The sequence below is a fragment of the Cupressus sempervirens genome, chromosome 2 (genome assembly GCF_028749045.1).
Source record: "Cupressus sempervirens isolate cs-2001-9-10 chromosome 2, ASM2874904v1, whole genome shotgun sequence".
Taxonomy (NCBI): domain Eukaryota; kingdom Viridiplantae; phylum Streptophyta; class Pinopsida; order Cupressales; family Cupressaceae; genus Cupressus; species Cupressus sempervirens.
The window spans coordinates 384,442,595-384,461,002 of NC_143119.1; the positions used below are offsets into that span (position 1 = coordinate 384,442,595).

Consider the following 18,408-nt stretch of genomic DNA (forward strand, 5'->3'; position numbering starts at 1 on the left):
ATGGTACAGGTAATGGTGTGTACAAACCTAATTTCCTATTACTTGGTTTACTGGTTGCACACATTACACATCCTTTTATATACTTGGTGACAGTTTCCTGCATATGAGGCCAGTAACAATACTTCTGCAATTGAGCTAATGTCTTACTTACCCCGAAATGTCCTGCAATCAACGAGGTGTGTGCTTCACGAATTACACGTGCTTGTTCATTTCTAGGAATACATAATTTTCCCAAGTGGTACAACAAATTATCCTGCACATAGTAATCTTTCTCTTCTACATGTTTACCCTGGATTAAAGCTACATAGATATCCTTAAAGTTCTCATCATTAGCATATTGTTCCTAAAAACTTTCATGAACCATAGAACTATTTTGAAGGATTATCAAAGCATTCTGAACAGGAGGTCTAGACAGCATATCTGCTACTTTGTTATGGGAACCCTTCTTATACTTAATCACCAGATGAAACTGTTGTAGAAAACCCATCCACCTAAAGTGCCTACTTTGTTGCAACTTAGATTGTGAGTGCAAATATTGCAGTGGCTGGTGATCGGTGTGGATTACAGTTTCTTTTCCCATTAAGTAATGTTTCTATTTTTTAACACTCTGAACTAAAGCATAAAGTTCTTTATCATATGTAGGATAGTTACTTACTGCTCTTGAAAAAGTTTCAGAGTGGTAGCAGACTGGTTTATCTCCTTGCATGAGTACAGCTCCCATGGCAAACCCGCTCACATCTGTCTCAATCTCAAATGGTTGACGTAAATCAGGTAGAGCTAAAACTGGTGCGGTGCTCAACTTTTCCTTCAAAGTGTTGAAAGCCTTCTGTTGCGGACCTCCCCACTGAAAAGTTGCCTTGGTACTGGTTAATGCATGCAACCGTGATGCAATGAAATAGAAATTTGCAATGAACTTCCTCCAGTACTGAACTGCACCTAAGAAACTCCTGATTTCTGTAACTGTACTTGGCTTAGGCCATTTTACAATACATTCGACATTCGCAGGGTCTACTTTCAATTGACCATTCCCTACAACATAGCCTAAGTACACTAAGGATGTCTTTGCAAATTCGCATTTTGACATCTTTACATATAGTTTTTCTTTTGTCAGTACCTCAAGTACTTTCTTTACATGAATTACATGATCATCCCAAGACTTACTGAATACAAGAATATCATATAAATAGACTATGACAAAATCATCAATAAAGGGACGGAAGACATCATTCATGACTCTCATAAATGTAGCTGGTGCATTACAAAGCCCAAATGGCATGACCAACCACTCAAAAAGTCCCTGTTTTGTCTTAAAAGCAGTTTTCCAAATATCACTTTCTGCAATTCTTATTTGATGATATCCACTATGTAAGTCTAGCTTAGTGAAATAAATTGCATGTTTCAATTGATCAAGTAAATCATCAATTCTAGGAAGAGGGTACTTGTTCTTTACCGTTATCTTGTTCAGAGCCCTGTAGTCAATACACATTCTCCAAGTCCCATCTTTCTTTGGAACCAACACAATAGGAGAACCACAAGGAGAAGTACTAGGACGAATAACTCCTTTCTCGACTAGCTCTTGAACTTGCTTCTTGATTTCTTCATTTTGCAACACTGATAAGCGGTACATGCCAATATTAGGAAGTGGTGCATCTTGCTGCAATTGGATCTCATGTTGTATCTCTCTCTTAGGAGGCAATCCTTTCGGTTCCTGAAACAAGTCATCGTAAGCGGAAACAACTTTGACCATTTCAGCCTTATGTTTTGGATCACATCCCTTAAATGCCTCAGATGTTTCATCTTCTTTGGCTTTTACAATCATCAATACAAAATTCTTACTAGAGTTGACTAACCTTTTCATCTGACCAGCATTAACTAGTGCCAGATTAGTCTTAACCTTATGTGCCCGTACAATGTATTCAATTTTATCTTTAAACAGATGATACTTATTTTCCCCCCTATAGAAGATAGCCTGTCGATCATACAAATAGGGACTCCCAAGTACAAGACCACAAATATCTAAAGGGACTACATCAGCTTCTACGTCATCCACAAAGTTTGCAGTGATAGCAAATCTTAACTTGCATTGTTTAGTTACTTGTAACTGTGCATCATCGCAAACCCATCCAAGAGTGTATGGTTTCAGATGAGGCGTTGTAGTCAAATTAAGCTTTTTAACAACTTCTTTAGATATCAAATTAACTTGAGAACCCGTGTCAAATAGTGTATCAACCTTAGTATGCTTAATAACAACTCGGATGTGAAATAATTCATTCCTTAGCTTATCATCCTTAGGAGAAGATTCTTTACTTGTACTTGCACTTATGCTAGAAGAATTTATAGCTGATGAGAGAGATATACCTTTTCCTTTACCTTGGATCCCGGTAGCGACAATTTTTGTCTCATCTCCGGAGTCAGATCCAAGATCTTGTTGAGTTATAGCAGCAGTCTTTTGTTTGCCTTTGTTTCCACCAAATCGCTTCGGCCTCTTTTCAGGATGCAGCTTCTAGCACTTAGAATCATCATGCCCTTCTTTCTTGCAATGTGAGCATGTGGGTTTCTCACCCTCTTTCTTTGCTGTTGCTGTCTTTTTACCCTTTCCTTTTCCTTTGGACTTTTTCTCAGACTTCGATGGCTTTTTATCAGACTTATCAATGAAAGTACCCTTACCCCTTGATTCTAAATGTGTTGCTTGGACACATACTTCATCCAAATTACAAGGATTCAGGACGAGAATAGAATGCCTTAGGTAAGAATGAAGACCACCTATATACTTGAGTAAAGTGTCCTGGGTATATAATGGGACATTTAATGAAATAGCCTTTTTACGAAATTCATGGGTGTAATCCTGAACAGACTGACCTTTCCCTTGCCTAAAATGTTGCCAGTTCATCATTAACTGCTGCATATGGCCTAGGGGATAGAATTGTTTCTTTAAAGCAGTAACAAATTCTGACCAAGACAAATTAAACTTACCATGCTGTGAAGTTTCATCCCGAGACCTACTCTCCCACCAAGTTAAGGCTACACCACCTAATCGAAGAGTGGCTAATTGAATTCTGTCAACATCATCTACAAGGTTTTGAACTCTACAGTATACTTCTACTTGCTGAATCCAGTCATCTAGTTTCTCGGCATTTAACTCCCCACAATATTTTGGCAAGTCAAATTTTACATCCAACTTGATTCGAGACTTATGTCCACCCTTAAAAATATTAGAAGACTCAGAATGGGTAGAAGAAGGAGAAGAGGGGGAAGAAGGAGAAGAGGGGGAAGAAGGAGAAGATGGAGGTGTCTTTGGTGGAACACGATCAGCTCCTTTCTTTTTCCCTTTGTCCTTTCGAGCTGCACGTCTTCGCATCTTCTCTTCTCTTTCTTGTACCAAAACTTCTACCATTGTCTGCAAACTTTGAAGAGTCTTCTGGATACTTCGGTCTTCTAAACCTTGTCCACCACCTTTATTTGCCATTTGTGATGATGGTTTAGTCCTTCATTTTCCAATCTCAGGATTGTATTCCTGGAGCTTTCCTTCACCTTTCTCAATCCTGGATCTTGTTAACATTCAAATCTGCAATACTAGTCCAACAAAAGCTCTGATACCAAATTTGATCTGATTAGGATCTAGGACTATTACAGAGGAATGCTAATTGATTACATAGAATTAATTTAAAACTTTTAACGAATCAAATTAACATAAATGAAATAAGAGAACAACAAGATTAAGCTGATAAAAGAGACAATGAGAGAAAGAAGACGCAAACAATTTGATCTCGGAGTTCATCCGTATGGACTACGTCTCTGGGTCCTACTCCAATAGGGGAACCGATCCGATTATCTCCAAAAATCAGGTACAAATGTTTACAAAGTCATTCCATTGAAGTACAACAACATCACGCTGTTTCAAAGTACAGGAATAAGCACTTCAAAAATCTCCCTTACTCTCAGCACTTGGACGTTCTCTCTTTTTTCTGAATGCCCCCAAGAGTCTCCTAAACCCCCTTTTTATACATGAAATTAGTCAAAATAAGGCTATAACCAAATTTACAAAAATAACCCCTTCAATTAATTCCCCTCTCGGAATAACCTGTTAGCCATTTTTAACAGATTCGGCTCATGTCAATTTTGGGGTTAAAAAAAAGATTATAACCTTAATTTACTAAGGTTGGAGGTTTGTTTGGCTAAGGATAAATAAAAATCGCGCAACATCATCTCCAAGCGCTAAAATGGCGCAACGGTTATTTAAACTGTTATGATAACCACCGATCGGGGGTTCTAACCTCGCCGGCGGTTTGCCTCATTTGAAATTGTGCTAGCCAATGTTTAAATATTAATTGCCGCCCATAAGTTTTAAAAGCTATGCTTGGTGCAACGGTTGAGGCATAAATTTTGAAAGTAAATGGTCACGAGTTCAAATCCGACCATGAACTTTTTTTTTCCTATTTCCCCACTTTGCTGACGTCATGATGACATCAACTATATTCATCTCTTACCTTGAACTTCAAAATGGCATAACTTCCACGTATGGGCTCCGTTTTTGATGAAACAAACACCGTCGGAAAGCTCTCGACGAGCTCTTTATTTTGAAATCCATTGTTGACCACTTTGGAGATGATTATTTTTTCACCTTTTGGCGACCTCTGTACCTGGTTTGACTGGCCATAACTTTTGCATACAGACTCCGTTTTTGTCCATTCAAATTGCCTTGGATCTAGAATTTCAAGGAGTTTAATCTGATGCTGATTGTTGGAGTTTTGGAGATACTTGAATTTTTGACAAAAATATCCCCTCGGATCAACTATTGCTGCTAATTCAAGATCATGAGGTGCGTAATTCTGTTCATCATTTTTCAGTTTCCTAGATTCATAAGCAATGACCTGTTCGTCCTGCATTAACACACGTCCTAATCCCTCTTCAGATGCATCCGTTATAACTACGAACTATTTTTATGGATCAGGTGCCCTCAAAATAGGTGCAGTAGTCAATTTTTCTTTTAGAAATTCGAAAGCTGATTGACACTTGTCTGTCCAAATAAACTTCTTTCCATTTCTCTGAAGTGAAGTGATTGGATAGGCTATCCTTGAAAAATTTCTGACAAACTTTCTATAGAACCCAGCTAACCCCATAAAGCTCCTAACTTCGGATACATTTCTAGGTATGGGCCAATCCTTAGTCGCTTTAATCTTAGATGGATCCACTGCTATACCTTGAGTTGATATAATGTGCCCTAGATGCTAAATTTTCTTTTTGTAAAAAACACACTTAGATAGTTTCCCATATAGCCTGTGTTCTCTTAGTCTTTGCAGAACTATTTCTAAGTGCCTCTGATGTTCTTCGTTCTTAGAGTATATTAAAATGTCATCTATAAAGACCAATACAAACTTGTCCAGACAATCCTGAAATATATTGTTCATTAAATTCATGAAAGCCATTGGGGCATTAGTTAACCCGAAAGGCAATACTATAAACTGATAATGTCCATACCTGGTTTTGAATGCGGTTTTATGTATATCCTCATCTTTGATTCGCAGCTGATGATATCCTGACCTTAAATCAATTTTTGAAAATACTGTCACACCCCTCATTTGGTCAAAAAGATCATCTATCCTCGGCAATGGGTACCGATTTTTGGTGGTGACTTTATTAAGCATCCTATAATTTATACATAGTCTCATTGTTCCATCCTTATTCCTTACAAATAGCACTGGTGCTCTCCATGGTGAGACACTAGGCTGGATCATCTTCTTATCTAGCATATCTTGAAGTTGGATCTGTAACTACATTAACTCTATAGTTGTCATTCTATATGGAGCTCGGGATATGGGTTTTGCTTCTGGTATCAAGTCTATGGTAAAATCAAATGATCGGGAAGGGGGAGTCCAGGAAGGTCCTCAGGAAACACATCTTGATAATTCTTCAAATAGGGGTATTTTTCTTCGAAGGATTCTTTTAACTTTTGCTTGATTTCTCCATCTTCATAAATGTAATCATCCCCATATGTGGTTGTTTTAGATGCCCTCGTATCCTCAATCCTAACTGTGAAAATCTCACAACCTTTCCTCTCATATCTCTTAAGTTGCATTGTAGAAATCTGTCATGTCCCCTCTTTTAGCTTAGTCTAGTAGAGACATGTGAGTCAGCTTATTATGGGGTCTTGTAGGCTGACAGGGTTGGATAGAGATCCAGTATGGTTATTCAGTGTTGGGGACTTGATGTTCTAGCAGTTATTAATTAGTTGGGAGACGTTCCTTGTTTTTAGGAGGCAATTCCTGCTTTTTAGGAGGTATGATCTTGCCCAGGGTTGGATCTCCATGAGATTACTCTTTGGGTTCAGTTTCAGAGGGATAGGGCTTGTTTCCTAAATTTTAGGAGCATGCCTAGATTTTAGGGATGAGATTGCCAGTGGATCCTTGATTTCCGACTTTAGTCAGAGATAGGTGATAGGATGATTTTATGGTTTGTGATGTCAGTTGGGCATTTTGTGGCTATTTGTGTTATATTTTTTATATTTCCTAAGTTAGTGTTTAATAATTAAATAAGGCTAAATTATTAGCCATTTTGGAGTAATAAGGGGTTTTTGGCCTCATCTAGATGCACATCCTATGGTGTGATAGCTCGTTGGAAAGTTCTCAAAATTCTCTAAATATTTCTCTTTGGTCTCAGGGCAATTCAGTGAACAGATTTCTATCTATGAGGAAAAAGGTCATTTTCTTGTAATATGACCACTTTAATTAAGAAACTATAACACTTTCACTACCCAACGCCACTTGGAGACACTTAGGGTTCGATTTGCAATTGAGAGGGGTTATAAGGAGATAGAAGCTTCATTCTAAGATCATCTTTTCCATATTTGAGAACTTGTTTATGAATTTGCTCTGAATGGGTGATTTTTAGTCTAGGACGCAAACCCTAGGTTAGTGATTGGTTGGGAGGCAGCCATCAACAATCTTTGGCACCGAATCTCTTTGGCATTGTGCGTGGTGATTAAGAATAGAGGCATCAATTCTCATTGGGGTTTCGGCGTGGCATATCATCTTCCAGTTGGGACGTGGTTCATTGCAGTTTGTGGGATGCCATTTGCAGCACATACACCACATGGTGTATAGAGTATTGCTTGTATTCACCTCCAAATGTATGCTGAATTCGAGAACAATCTTCACTCATCCCATTTTCCATGGTTTCCAACTTTAATTGTGTTTCTTGCAAGATCTGGAGTAGCAGTTCATTAGAAGATTGAGGGTTCTCACGTATTATATCTTGATTTACAATATTCTCGTTGCTGTTCATTTTTATGTTTAGGATTCCCACCTGTTAATTTGCAATTGTGTTAATTATGTGGAAAGAAGAAATCCTATAGAGAGAAAGTCTTGCAACACATTTTTTCAAATAACTTAACTTCATTGCTTCACTAAGCAATTTTATTTACAAAATTTTCCTCTATTGAGGAGGTTTACATTCACATAATAATTAATCTTTCTTTACAACACTATATTTTGGTTCAGACTGGTACATATCTCGCACCATCAATGATCTATGAAATTGTAAAAGAGGGTTGCTCTGCTGAGCATTCCAGCTTTGTATTGACTTGTTTTTATATGTTGCTTTGTTAGCAGGAGTCCACCTGACTCTTTCCTTCTTCATCCCCTAAATTGCCTGATTTTGGGTTTCATTATCTCGGGGTACAAAACAACAGGTGTAATCATATTTAGTTATGTTTCTAATGAGATAGGGAAAGATGGAATGCCAAGTTTTCTTGTGGGGTGTTTTACGTACTAACATCTTGTAGTCAATTCAGATTTCTATCAGTTTTCAAGAAGGTAGGGTGCCCTAGGTTCGGTGTAGAACCTAGCGCTCTGATACCATATGTAAGATACAAATTTTCATAACAAATTTCAATCTTATGTATATCTAATTTTACAAGTAACAAATTCCATTTCACATGATGTTGATTTCTACCAACTAATTATAACTGAAAGAAACTCTAACTGTATTCCATATTCAACTGATTTTACGAGAAACAAAAGAAATATTTATGCATTGCTAACAATTTATCTACTTCTAACATTTTCAATTGAAAATAAAGTAACGGCTACTAATATCTACTGAAATGTTTATTCAACATAATAGTAAATGTTTTAAGTTATCTATCTATTCATCTAAGGGTTAAAAGTAAATGAACATACAATATTAACAAAAGAATCCCTTTATCTCGCTGTCCAAGCCTCGGCATTGGTGAGAGGAGAAGCATTGACATAGACTTAACCTCCTAACCGTGGACCATCACTTATCCCCAGTCATCCTAAATTAATAGAACGACCCTCCCTACCTCAGGATCGGGTTTGGATGTTCATAAGCCCAACCATCTGAGTAATCAGGTGGGTTGAGTGCCCCAATAGTTATTCTCCAAAATAATTGAAGTGTTTGGACAAGCAACAAATATTAATATTCGACACATCTGCCTAATTTCTACACTGGCGAAGGATTTCAAGTTGGGTCTACAAACCCGATCTCCACCACTTGACTTGACAACATATTTCATAACTGGAACATGCATGAGCTATTATAGTTTTTGGTTATTATTAATTTATTCTGATTCCATTCTTGTTTGTGCAGACTCTCTACACCTCCTCACCTTCTCAGGTTGCCATGCCAGTGATTCCTAGGTGCTTACGAGTCATATCCACTATATTTGCTTTACACCTCTTCACCTATAATGGTATTATCACCGGTGAACTCCTCAATGTTGGATATAATTTCCATCTCAGTATGGTATAAATGAATGTAGTAAATTCTGATTAGAATTGTTTATTCATGGTTATTGCAAATCCATCCCTTATGCACATGGTTGATACTCTTTTATGAATAAATATCATCAGTGGAATAATAGACAGATTAAATGGACTAGAAATCTATTCATATCCATCTCAATTTTAGTCTGTAAATAAGTGGCATCAGTATTTTGAATATTATACAAAACCAGATACACGACTGGTACGGAAATAAGAAAGGAATACAATCATGGTTCGATAGTTTCTGTACTTGATTCTTATGATAAACAAGACTCACAATAGGCATAGCAATATGAAAGGAATTAAAAAATGGTTCGATGGTTTCAGTACTCGGTTCTTATGGTAATCAAGACTCACACAGGCATAGTAACGTGGAAGGAATTAAAACAAAGTTCAGTAGTATCTTACGTAACACTCTGTCTGCTCTTGAATCCTTGCGGCAGGAAGAATGAATCTGCTCCTTGCTTAGAGCCTGAGGATATGGAGACATGGAGGTAGTATGGGATAACAAAAGAGTAGAGAATGAAGTTGGAAACTATACTCAGTTTCTCCTAAAACGTAGAGGGCCGAGAGCCACCAATAGCAGAGAAGGAAACTATAGATGTCCAATATGATCATGAGACTCTAATATAAAAAGAATAACTTGGCTCTTCGACTACCAACAGTTACAAGAAGACTTTTGAATGCAAAACAAATCAAATTTTTAAAAGAAGGAAAAATAGAGGGAAAGAATAAGAAGTTGAAAAGTTTGATTTTATTATTTTATTATTATTGTTCATTCTTATATACATTCATGTGTATGTATTGATAAAGTGACATCATTAGATTATAACTTATAATTTATTGGTGTCACCTTATTTTTATATACATATGTTCATATTTGAGTGTGAATAATAATGATTAAATAATGAATTCATTAATAATTCTTCAAAGGTATGAATTTATAGTTTTAATTTATATTATTTATTATATTGTTCCTTTAATAGCTCATGCAATTCCATAATGCAACATGTTGTCAAATCCTAGTATCCTTGCCAGGGTAGCCTTAGGTCAAACTTGTCGATTTAGATGATTGGACTATTTGACCATCTCCTTTCGATGATCCCGTTTAGCAATGCTTCCCCTCTCTTCAGTCTTCTTCCTGCAATCATTCAAACAAACATTCTCGCCAAGACATTAATTCAAGATATATTAATTGTTAATTCAAAACCATTGTCAATCATCTAGTGACCGTTAGAGATTTCATCAATGTCTAAATAACTAACTCATTTCACATGATCATGAAAATATCTCATTATCAGTTGATAGAACATATATAATTCAACTAACTCATTTCACATGATTAGGAAGAAATAAATTGATACAACGGCTATAATAACTAACTCACTTCACGTGATCAGGAAGAAATAAATTGATGCAATGTCTATAATTAACTAAATTACTTCACATGATCAGGAAGAAATAAATTGATGCAACGTCTATAATTAACTAACTCACTTCATGTGATAATAATTCCTTAAACCAATGGCTATGATCAGTTTATAATTTAGGGTAAAAATTTGGGCTGTAACATCTTGGCTTCCCTATATAAAACTTAATGCCTTTTCGACGAATAAAGCACAAATGTGCTTTTATTCTACTATAAGAGCTACTACATTCCTCTTACCAATGGCTGCAAATCCAAAAAAGACTTCCTCCACTAGGATTTGTTGAGTCATTTCCACATATTGCCATAGTGGAGAGCGTTTGTCTGTTTTGAAGCGGGAGTTTTTAGGTGCTAGAAACGCTCGCCATTCTTTGAATCTACAAACAAAATAACACACAAAGTAAAAAAAAAATTAAAAAAATGGAAATAAAGTGTGGGAGCTCATTTCATTTTGATTTGTAAAATAATTGTAAAACAACTTTCAGAAACAAACAAAATATTAAATAAACAAGTTAGAAAACCCTACCTCTTTAAATAACACAACAAAGAAAAATGGACCCAGATGACTATCACTGCCATGAGACCCATCAGCTCTACAAAAATTATTCACTGCCACAAGACTCACGAGATTGCAAAAAGGACTCTTTGTTACAAGCTAGGGTTTTTGTTGCACCAAAAGATTGATCTATCAATGCCCAATACAACCACTAGACTTATAGAACATAGGAAATGGTTAAGCCATGTTACGAATCTCGAAAGAGATGTTGGCGATTAGTCGAACACCTCTCAGCGTTACTCGAGGAGAGATTAGTCCAACAATACCCCCCTCAGCATTACCTTAGGAGAGACAAGCTTGCAACCAAGCTCTGATACCACTTTATACAAGCTAGAGTTGCCGTTGCACCAAAAGATCGACTTGCCAATGCCAAATACAACTCCTAGACTTATAGAACATAGGAGGTGGTTAAGCCATGTCACGAATCCCGAAGGGGAACGTTGGTAGCTAGTCTAACACTCTCGTTGTGTAGAAAAATTTCCATGTGAACAATGAGAAGAATGTGATGCGAACAGTGAGAAGAATGCATTGGTGAGTATTATGATATTATCATAAGGTGAGTATTATAATAGTCACTTTTAGGGGTGTATTACTATTTGCCAAAAAAAACACTTCATTGAAAAATCAACATAATTGACATTTGCCCCAATTCAAACCAAATTCTTTGTGGTGCTTAGGCAAGAATTCCAAATGTGAGTCAAATTTTTTTCAAATTCTTACAGTATCCTTCTCGCAGAGTTTTGTGTGAATTTCTCAATTTGTAGACAAATTAAAACAAAATTCGTCAGACTTTTGACAGAAACGACTCTTGACTTTGGCCTTCAGCAGGTGAATGTGGCAACATAGTTATACTCCTTGGGGGAAACTTTATCTCTTCCCATGCTTGATGGATGCCTTACACTTTGGTTTATCTATCCTTGTAATCCTTCAAAGAGACTTTATTTCTTCTCGAGTCTTATGGATACCCATACAAGGTGTGTCCATCCTTAGAATTCCTTGTCGAGACTTTGCACTATGTCACACCATACGACACTTTAGAACTTGGACATATTTACATTGGAATTCTGCCACCTGCAGAAAGTTGAGCTATTAACTAGTTACCAAATATCCAATTAAAAGCAGTAATCAGAAGTTCTGTACCATTCATAGGCATCTTTCCTTTGTAGAGAATTGATAATGGGCTAGAACATTGTCATAAAATTAGTGTGTATGTGATCTTCTAAGGTCAAGCATGAGGAGAGTACTCATTATGAGATCACTTCGAATCTTATTCAATAAAATGAAACAGACTTATAACACTATAACAAATGGGCTTTGTATATTAGAAGAGGAAGTTGCCAGCACTTAGCAAACTGGAGGGTATCTCATACAAAAAGGATTATCTTTGCACATCAAGGTAGTGGCTGTGAACATGCAAATACAATTATGTACTTTTCCCAATCATGCCAACTAATTATTCATCGTTTTACTTCAATCTTTCCTCCCTCAAGTCATGCTGATCATAGTTGGAAAACTTGGAGTCGCCTCAGATTTGGCAGCCTAAAAAAATGGACCCGGACTCGGGAAAAACTCAAGGAAGGACTTGGGAAAAGAAAAAAGACTGTAGTTATACACATAGTTCCAAAAATCGCCATGAAATCGCCGAAATCGCGATAAGATTCATGGCTCCCGATTTTTTTGGAATCGAAAATCGCTGGTGGCGATTTTTTCTTGTGAATCGCCTGAATCGCCAAAATCGGCGATTCATGGCAAAAATCGCCAAAATCGCCATCGTGAATCTCCAGAAATCGGCTGTGGCAGCAAGGATAGAAAGTTCAATTTAAAAAAAAAAAAACATGTTTTATTTGCTTTCTAAGTTGACTTTCCTCTTTGTTATAACCCTAAAGAGCCTTCTATTTGCTTAGTATGAGTAGAAGAGAGGAAGACTGAGAGAGAAGAAGAGAAAAGAGAATCCATAGGTTTCCAACCGGCAAGAAAGAAGAGCACCAAAGAGATCAGAAGTCCATTTGGGGAGGCCATAAATTGCATTGGGAGCATTAAGGAGTCAATATCAACACTCCTCAACTCATTTGCAAGAGGTAAGTGTTGGTTTTTTTTTTGCATGTTAGTGTAGTATGCATTTTTTGTTAAATTTTTTTAGTGTTCATTTGCAAATCTTGAATGTTTTTTATTTTTACTAAATTGCAAACTAGGGTTTGTTGTTTTGTAGTTTTTGTTTATTAGTTGCAAACTTTGATTTTTTACATGAATTTTTTTATTGCAGCAGCCCTTTGCTTTCATTTTCCAATTTCCACAATGGGTAAAAAAGATGAATGCTGGAAATATAATGAAGAGTTTCCTGGGAGAACCAAATATCAAACAAAATGTATATTTTGCAAAAAATAAATAAATTCGGGAGGTATCTATAGATTGAAATACCACATTGCTGGCATACCTGGCCATGATGTCACAGTTTGCACTCAACAAACCGCTGAGGCAAAACGCTCTTGTTTAGCGGCATTAGAAAAAATTGAACAAGACAAGTTGACTAAGAAAATGCAACTTGAAGGGTTAAGAGGTATTGGCTCCCGTGCTCCCACATCCGCAACCGCATCTACATCTGCAAGTGCATCTGCATCAGCTTCCGCATCCGTAGGTTGTGTTGGAGAGGGTTCTTCTAGGCCTCCTTTTCATCCTAGTGCTAGTGCTCATGTGAGTGTTAGTGGTAGTCGGTCTCATACTGAGACAGAGTCCAACACCAACCTATTGCGGCCTAGAGTGCGGAAAAGCAGAATGGATAGTTACTTTGTGCCCCGCACTACTCCTGGCTCCCAACCCACGCTTGAGGGCATGGGTTTGAACAAGGAGATTTATGATGTTGCCAGAAAAGAGATTTGCAAATTCTGGTACTTTTGCAACATTCCATTTATTGCAGCCAGGTAATTGATTCTTTTTTCTTTGTTATCTTCAAAGTTAAAGTTAAAAGTAAAAGTAAAACTTTAATTATATCTACTTGTTTTATGATTTTAGTTTTTGACATCTAAATTTCTAATCAATATCATTATCTATTTGTGACAGGACTCCTTATTGGCAGAACATGATAGATGCAGTTACCATTTGTGGTCCGGGGTTTAAACTTTAAAGCCCCAACTGAGGCTGAGTTGAGTGGATACCTCCTGGAGGAAATGGTTGAGGATATGAGGCATGAGCTTGAGGACAACCGAAAGGAGTGGATCGAAAAGGGTTGCACCATCATGACTGATGGTTGGACAGATAGGAGGGGAAGAACACTCCTCAATTTTCTTGTATCCTGTGGAGGTGATTGATCATTCTACTTTCCTACATACATAATTTTGAATCGTGATTGACTATTTCAAATTTTGATTTGTTGATTGCTAATAGTAATTATAATTCGTTGTTTTGTTACTTGTAGGATATACCATGTTCCTCAAATCCATTGATGCTTCTACTCATGTAAAAAACGCCACATACTTATGTGAGGTTATTGAGGAAGTTATAGCAGAGGTGGGGGAACAACATGTGGTGCAAGTGGTGACGGATAATGCAGCAAGTTATGTTGCTGTAGGTAAACTTTTAACTTTTTAAGTTTTGAAACTAAATTTATTTGAATTTTGAACTTTTTCTAATTCTAACTTAGAATTTCTAAGTTTCCTAAGTTCTAACATGTTTGAAATTTGAATTTCTAATTATCTTAAAATTGTTGTAGGCAATCTTTTGATGGAGAGGCACCCCGCCATATTTTGGTCCCCTTGTGCAGCACACTACCTTGACCTCATGTTGGAGGAAATTGGCAAACTTGAGTGGGTCAAGTCATGTGTGGAAAGGGCAAAAAACATATGCAAGTTTATTTATAATCATTCATTTGTCCTTAGCACAATGAGGAAGTACACAGGAGACAAAGAGTTAGCTCGTCCAGGGATCACGAGGTTTGCCTCGAATTTCATCACCTTGCAGTCCTTGTTGACATCAAGGGATGATTTGAGGAGCATGTTTGTTGGGCGAGAGTGGATTTCATCTTCCTATGCTACGACCACTGCAGGGATAGATGTGGTGGATTGCATATTTGATGATGATGGTTTTTGGAAACCTGCTAGAGAAATCCTTAAGGTAATTTTATTGCAATTTAACATTTAATATTTTACAGTTTACTATGCTAATTGTTTAATGATTTAGTTTTACCTTAAGTTATATTATTGAATTATTCTATGTTTAAGTTTTGACTCAAATTTTTGTTTTACTTTATATGTAGGCCACTGAGCCTCTTGTATCTCTCCTATGAACTGCTGATGGGGAGAAGCCCTCTATGGGCTACATATATGAGGGCATGGATAGGGCCAAGGAGGCCATTAGAGCTCAGTATGCAGGAGTGCAAGAGAAGTATGCCCCTATTTGGGACATCATTGATAGGAGATGGCAGAATCAGCTCCACAGACCCATCCATGTAGCAGCTTACTTTTTGAATTCGGCATTTCGTTTCCGTCCTAACTTCAAGGCGGATGAGGAGGTTCTCATCGGATTATATACAGTGATCCAGAGGTTGAGTACTGATGAGGATAGCAGTGCTGCAATTATTGAGCTTGATAAGTTCAATAATAAAGAAGGGCCACTTTTCTCTAGCAGGGTAGCCATAGATGCTCGGGAAACAATACAGCCAGGTAAAAATTAAATAATATATTCAATGTTCATGAATCTAGATTCTAAACTTAAAGTTGATTATGTAATTTTAGAGTTAACTTGTAATTTGTAATTTGTAAATGAGACTAATTATTTTTATTTTCCCTTATTTCAGATAGATGGTGGCAAATGTTTGGGGCCACAACCCCAAAACTTCAAAAAATTGCCATTCGTATTCTAAGTCAGCCAAGCAGCGCTTCTGGATGTGAGCGCAGTTGGTCCATGTTCGAGCACATCCACTCGAAGAGGAGAAATAGGTTGACAGTGCAGAGGTTGAATGATCTTGTCTTCGTTCATTACAACCTCCGTCTTAGGATTAGACAGATTTTGGGCACTGACTCCTCTCCAATCATTCTGGAGGAGATTGATCCAGAATCAGAGTGGTTCATAGAGGTTGTAGATCCAGTCTTCACTGAGGAAGACCGTGCGTGGATTGACCAGGTGGATATAGAGGCTGAGGCAGCTAGAGCACGTTCTTCAGGCATTGGTAGACGCACACGTGCACGCACAGACACAGGCCCTAGCGACATTCGTGAGCCCATCTTATATGCGGGAGATATGGCTCGACAGTCCTCTAGGACCTACATTAGACGCCTTGCTACTAGGCAGACTGGATACTCAGAGGCTAAGGCTGAGGCTGTAGCCGAGCTTGAGGATGATGTTGAGGATGATGATGACTATGAGCCTGAGGCTTGAGCTGGAGCCTTGTTTTTATATTTTGTTTACAGATATTGATACTAAATCATTGATAGACATATGTTTCAAACTTTCATGGATCTTCATCTTAGATTCTTACATAAATTTATGATTTGATGTCTTATGGATCATCTTACATACATTCTATGATTTAAATCATTATGATCATTTGATTTCTATTTACTTCAGCTAGCCTACAATTTACATTTTAGATAACATAGTTACGTATGTGATGGATTTTATGTTCCATGTTTATGTATGTTAAGTTTTAACTTCTATTTGATGATGTTATAGTGTGCTTAAGTTATATTCAATAAAGGGTGCATGAAATAAGTTTTAAATTGTTAAAATCTTTAAATTTAAAGGGTTTTTTCAAATTTGCCGATTCATCGCCGATTCATTGCCGATTCACGATTTGATTCGGCCTTGCCGATTCCGATCCGATTCCGATTCACGTTTCTTTGGTTATACAAAAGCCAAAAAGAAATTAATGCCTTCAAACCCTACAGACCTCTTTTGAGCTATAACAAATGATAAAACTTAAAAGTGATGAAAAGTGATTTTTTTTAGTTTTAACCTTGCTGGGCATTCTAAGAAAGCACTAAGAGTCTTATTCAAGGACTCCTAAGTCCATGCCTTAGCCCTTTAAAAGAACTCCTGAGTCTTTCAAAACAACTCTCAATCTCAGTAGACTGACTCTCCTGGACTCAATTTAGGAGTCCCTAGTGAGTCGACTCAGTGCACTCATGGAGTCATAAGTTTGTCTGAGTCCACGGTGTGTCTGCAAATTTTCCCGACTATGATGCTGCTAATGTATTTGAGAGCTGCTAGTGTCAATGAATACTGAACACAATATCACAAGCATGTCACAATATATTTTGATTAAGCTGCATGAAATAAGCAAATATAGTGGGGCAATATTTGTCTTTATGGGATATATTAAAGTGCACATACACATATGCCTAATTGTTTCCAAGAACACTGAATATGCATTCTAAAATCTTAAAAATACATTTGGATGTTCCAATTTACAATTTTTAAAGAATTACTAAATATCAATATAATTAGTCTTGATAATTTTTTACAATTAACATGATCCAAGAGAGGAAGTTGTTTGGATTATTATGAGTTCTCTTACATTGGTTGTCCTAGCTTATACATCACATACGTACTCCTCTACTGTGGCTGTATTCATCGGTGCCTTGGTTTGTTGTTGCTAAAGCTAAGATTGCAAACTTACAAGTGTCAGATCAGTACAAATTACTTTTGTATTCTAGTATTCAACATTTTGAGAAATAACTGCAGGAACATAATATTGTTTCTTCTTCTTGCAGTTAGATACAAAGATTTGCTGAAGGATGTATACACTGATCTACTGGAGATGCTGAAGAAAAATAAACAGGACTGCGCAATTATTTACTGCCTTGCACGTAGTACTTGTGATGATATTGGTAGCCGTCTCTTGAGAGATGGCATTTCCTGTTGTGGTGAGCCTAAAGTAGATCTGATTTGAGTAATCCTCATAATAGGATGGCATTAATACCTGTGGTCCTTATTAAGAAATTATCAAAAGATTGGCATTCCTGTTTGAAAATGCTTTGTATATATGCAGTGTATCATGCTGGTCTGAGTGATAAAGTTCGTAGTCGAGCACTAGAGGATTGGGCATCAGGAAAAGTTCCAGTCGTGGTAGCAACGGTAGCCTTTGGGTATAATTCTATTATATGCGTGGTGTTTCAACATTTACTTACATGTGAATAACTTCTGTTCCCAAAATGCCAGTTTGCCTGTTTTACCACAGAGGTATCATCCTCCATTCAGTTAAAATCACATCTTTCCATCTTAAATCGTGCACATTATTTTTATTTGATTCCTTTTTTACAATTGATGTACAAGTGAATGCGTTGGAAATTTGAACTGTTGGAGCCCTTCTGAGTTTCTGGTACTCATAATTTGAATTCCTTTGTTTAGGTCAAAATGAACAGTTTTATCTGATCCTCTTATTATTTTCCTCAAAAGTTGTCTTACTCTTTGCCGAGTTCACAGAATATCTAATAGGTCTGTGTTAAGGACACAAGTCGTGTATTTGGTTTTGTTTACAAAAATATATAATTGATTTGATTTGTCGGAGAGACATCTAATAGATAAACAAATCCAATAGATATGAGAGCTAGGAATCAATTGGATCACTTTCTCTTTTTTAGGCATATATTTCACTAGAATACGGTGAACCTCATATATACACATATAAAATTGTATGGGGAACTCTTTTT

General features: G+C 36.9%; 3 protein-coding genes across 3 annotated transcripts in view; all 3 read left to right on the plus strand.

Moving 5' to 3' along the window:
* RECQL3 (DEAD/DEAH box RNA helicase family protein) overlaps positions 1-18,408 on the plus strand; it is a 280,411-nt gene that overhangs the window by 125,747 nt on the left and 136,256 nt on the right. Inside the window, exons 10-11 of the mRNA XM_089813828.1 lie at positions 17,470-17,622; positions 17,748-17,844. Coding sequence (XP_089669954.1) covers positions 17,470-17,622; positions 17,748-17,844 — 250 coding nt within the window. The remainder of the gene's footprint in view (positions 1-17,469; positions 17,623-17,747; positions 17,845-18,408) is intronic.
* LOC149572738 (uncharacterized) lies at positions 13,267-14,350 on the plus strand. The gene is made up of 2 exons (XM_089812295.1): positions 13,267-14,062; positions 14,178-14,350. Exons 1-2 carry the CDS (start codon positions 13,849-13,851, stop codon positions 14,348-14,350), a joined length of 387 nt encoding a protein of 128 aa, XP_089668421.1. The 5' UTR covers positions 13,267-13,848.
* LOC149572739 (uncharacterized) lies at positions 14,516-16,210 on the plus strand. The gene is made up of 3 exons (XM_089811983.1): positions 14,516-14,872; positions 15,015-15,420; positions 15,555-16,210. The coding sequence occupies exons 2-3, from the start codon at positions 15,069-15,071 to the stop codon at positions 16,133-16,135; spliced, it is 933 nt and encodes a 310-aa protein (XP_089668109.1). The 5' UTR covers positions 14,516-14,872; positions 15,015-15,068; the 3' UTR covers positions 16,136-16,210.